The sequence below is a fragment of the Panthera pardus genome, unplaced genomic scaffold (genome assembly GCF_024362965.1).
Source record: "Panthera pardus isolate Hobbes unplaced genomic scaffold, ASM2436296v1 HiC_scaffold_24, whole genome shotgun sequence".
Classification (NCBI taxonomy): domain Eukaryota; kingdom Metazoa; phylum Chordata; class Mammalia; order Carnivora; family Felidae; genus Panthera; species Panthera pardus.
Window position 1 is genome coordinate 63574732 of NW_026526810.1, and position 3074 is coordinate 63577805.

Sequence of the window (3074 nt, forward strand, 5' to 3'; positions counted from 1 at the left end):
CCAAATTAATGTTCATCCTATCCCTCAACTGTACCTACCCTAGATGGCTGGAGAACTATATTAACAGAAGTGAACTAAAGCTATTTGCTACAATTTGAATCTTTTATTCCTGAAATTGGTAGATTGCATTGCCAAATAGAATCAGTGAGTTCATTACCTTAAAACAGAAAAGTGATTCCATTAGTCCTAAGGGTCTGCTGCTCCAAGGCCACACAATTTGAATTAGCTTTGTCCACAAATAGCTCTGTGGGTGTGATCTCTCTCTGGAAACTGAAAAAAGTGTGTTATTCAATCATTTTTATGAATATTCATTAAGAGCTGTCTAAGTGCAAAGCATTATGCTAATTCCCAGTCACTTCTGGTAAACTTACACAAACTGATTTTGAGCCTATGAAAAAGTTCTATTTGAAACTTTCTGCTCAGTAAGATGCTTCTGAGTGAGCCACTTCAAAGAATTCTCTCTTGGAAGAGGCATACAGGAAAAGTGGGAGGTACAGTAAAGAAATGTCTTATTTAAATTAAAAGACTGATCATAAGACTCAATGTTCATGTAAGATGGATAACAGACTTCCCAGAAGTGGCTGTGAATTACATCATGCATTACAATGTTATCCTAAACCAAGTTTGAGGATAGTTTTTTTTTCTTTTTCCTTTTTTCTTTTCTATTTTTTTTATTTTTATTTATTTATTTATTTTTTCTTAATCACTTCTGGACTATTCTCTCCTGAAAGCAGAGCTGTTCTGATGTAACCACCTACTCTGGAAAAAATTACTGCCAAGAGGAGAACTACCCAGTCTAATATCACCAGAAGAAAACAAAAAAGAGAAAGCAGTTAAAATGCACTCTATACATCATTCCCCAGGCTCTGGTAAATATAGACCTTAGTATTAGAAAAGGGTGTTGACAATCAGAGCTCTCATGTACTGTCATGTAAGCGGAAAATAGTCCAACAATGATGGAACACTGTTGACTCTAATCTAATAAAATTGAAGATGCACATATTCTATTATCCAGCATATAGAAATGCATGCATGTGTGAACCAAGAAAAATGAACTTTATATTCATAGTAGCATTATTCCTGGTAGCTAATAATTAATCTATGTTACGGTTTATTCATGGAATGTAATAGTATAGAGAAGGAAAAATGGAAAAACTGCAGATACATGCAACAACATGAATTTCACGAACTTACTGTTGAACAAAAGAAGCCATCCAAATGTATACTTTCCTTTATGTAAAGTAGAAAAACAAGAAAAACCAAATATTTTTGTTTAGGAATACATACTTTTTTATTAAAATAAAAACAAAGAAGCAATTACCTTAAGGAAAAGAGAATGTTACAATTGGAGGAATAGAGAGGCAGAGGATAGTGATTGTGATGGAGCATGAGAGAGGATTCTAGGATGCAAGTGTTAGTCTATTTCTTGATCTTGGTGGTAGTTACTATGGAGGTTTATGTATAATGACTTATTAAGCTATAAGTTTATGTATTAAGCATGTTTCCATATATTTCACAATAAAGAAACATTTCTGTCTATCCACTGATATTCACTGGCTGCTTGTGTTTTTCAGTCCAATGACTAAGCCAGAACAATATTTCGGGATTAGACAAAAATACTAACTACTGACATATAAATGTTTATTGCATTCCACAGAGTGGTTTCAATACATATGTGGGTCCCCATATACACAGACATTCAATAATTTGATGGTCTTTTCACAGCTCCCAGATACATGAATATCTCCAACACCCCCAACACCTCCAGCACCATCACTGGCTTCATCCTCCTGGGCTTCCCTTGCTCCAGGGAGGAGCAGATCCTCCTCTTTGTGCTCTTCTCTGTTGTCTACCTCCTGACCCTCATGGGCAATGGGTCCATCATCTGTGCTGTGCGCTGGGATCAGAGACTCCACACCCCCATGTACATCTTGCTCGCCAACTTCTCCTTCCTAGAGATCTGGTATGTCACCTCCACTGTCCCCAACATGTTAGCCAACTTCCTCTCTGACACCAAGGTCATCTCCTTCTCTGGGTGCTTTCTCCAGTTCTACTTTTTCTTCTCCTTGGGTTCTACAGAATGCTTTTTCTTGGCCATTATGGCATTTGATCGGTACCTTGCCATCTGCCGGCCTCTACACTATCCAACCATTATGACTGGATATCTCTGCACCAATCTTGTGATCAGCTGCTGGGTATTTGGTTTCCTCTGGTTCTTGATTCCAATCATCATCATCTCGCAAATGTCCTTCTGTGGATCCAGGATTATTGACCACTTCCTGTGTGATCCTGGTCCCCTGTTGGCCCTCACCTGTACTAGAGCCCCTGCAATAGAGTTAACTAGCTCCACCTTAAGTTCTCTGCTCTTATTTATTCCCTTTTTCTTTATCGTGGTGTCCTATGCTCTTGTTCTGAGAGCTGTGTTGAGGGCCCCTTCAGCAGCTGGACGAAGAAAAGCTTTCTCCACCTGTGGGTCCCATCTGGCAGTGGTTTCACTGTTCTATGGCTCAGTGATGGTCATGTATGTGAGCCCAACGTCTGAGCGTGAAGCTGGGATGCAGAAGATGGTGACTTTGTTTTATTCTGTAGTTACTCCACTCATCAACCCTATAATATATAGTCTGAGGAACAAAGATATGAAACATGCTATGAAAACATTGTTGAGAACATAAAAGTAAGAGCCTTGGTTTAAAACATTTGGGGGCAGAATCTGTTTTTAATTTCTTAGCGAAAAAGAAGACTACCTGACATCACTCAGAAAATTGTTTATATTGTTTTTGAACCTTATACACCATACAGCTTCTTTCCTAGAATTTATGGGGCTATAAGGGGTCTCAAAGATGAACTCATCTCCCTAATTTTAGAAATGACAGAGTCATAGATTGAAAAAACTTAGTAGAATTTGTTGCAGAAATAGAATTAAAAATATCTCCTGCCAAGACAGAAAACCTATCCACAAAAGTAGAAGAGAAAGAAACAGTTTTATTATTGAATAAGCATTAAAGCAAGAGAATATGTGAATCACAGGCAATCTGATAAGAGATGGCAAAGACATAAAGAAATCTCATTCCTTT

The 3074-nt window shown here is 37.8% G+C and overlaps 1 protein-coding gene across 1 annotated transcript; it reads left to right on the plus strand.

Moving 5' to 3' along the window:
• The first annotated feature begins 1693 nt into the window (after positions 1-1693).
• Positions 1694-2672, plus strand: LOC109255714 (olfactory receptor 11G2-like). Its single transcript, XM_019430501.2, has one exon. It carries the CDS (start codon positions 1737-1739, stop codon positions 2670-2672), a length of 936 nt encoding a protein of 311 aa, XP_019286046.2. The 5' UTR covers positions 1694-1736.
• Positions 2673-3074: the final 402 nt, after the last annotated feature.

Bases quoted from the DNA above. Each gene is read 5' to 3' on its own strand.
- LOC109255714 (XM_019430501.2), top strand. From the start codon at position 1,737: ATGAATATCTCCAACACCCCCAACACCTCCAGCACCATCACTGGCTTC.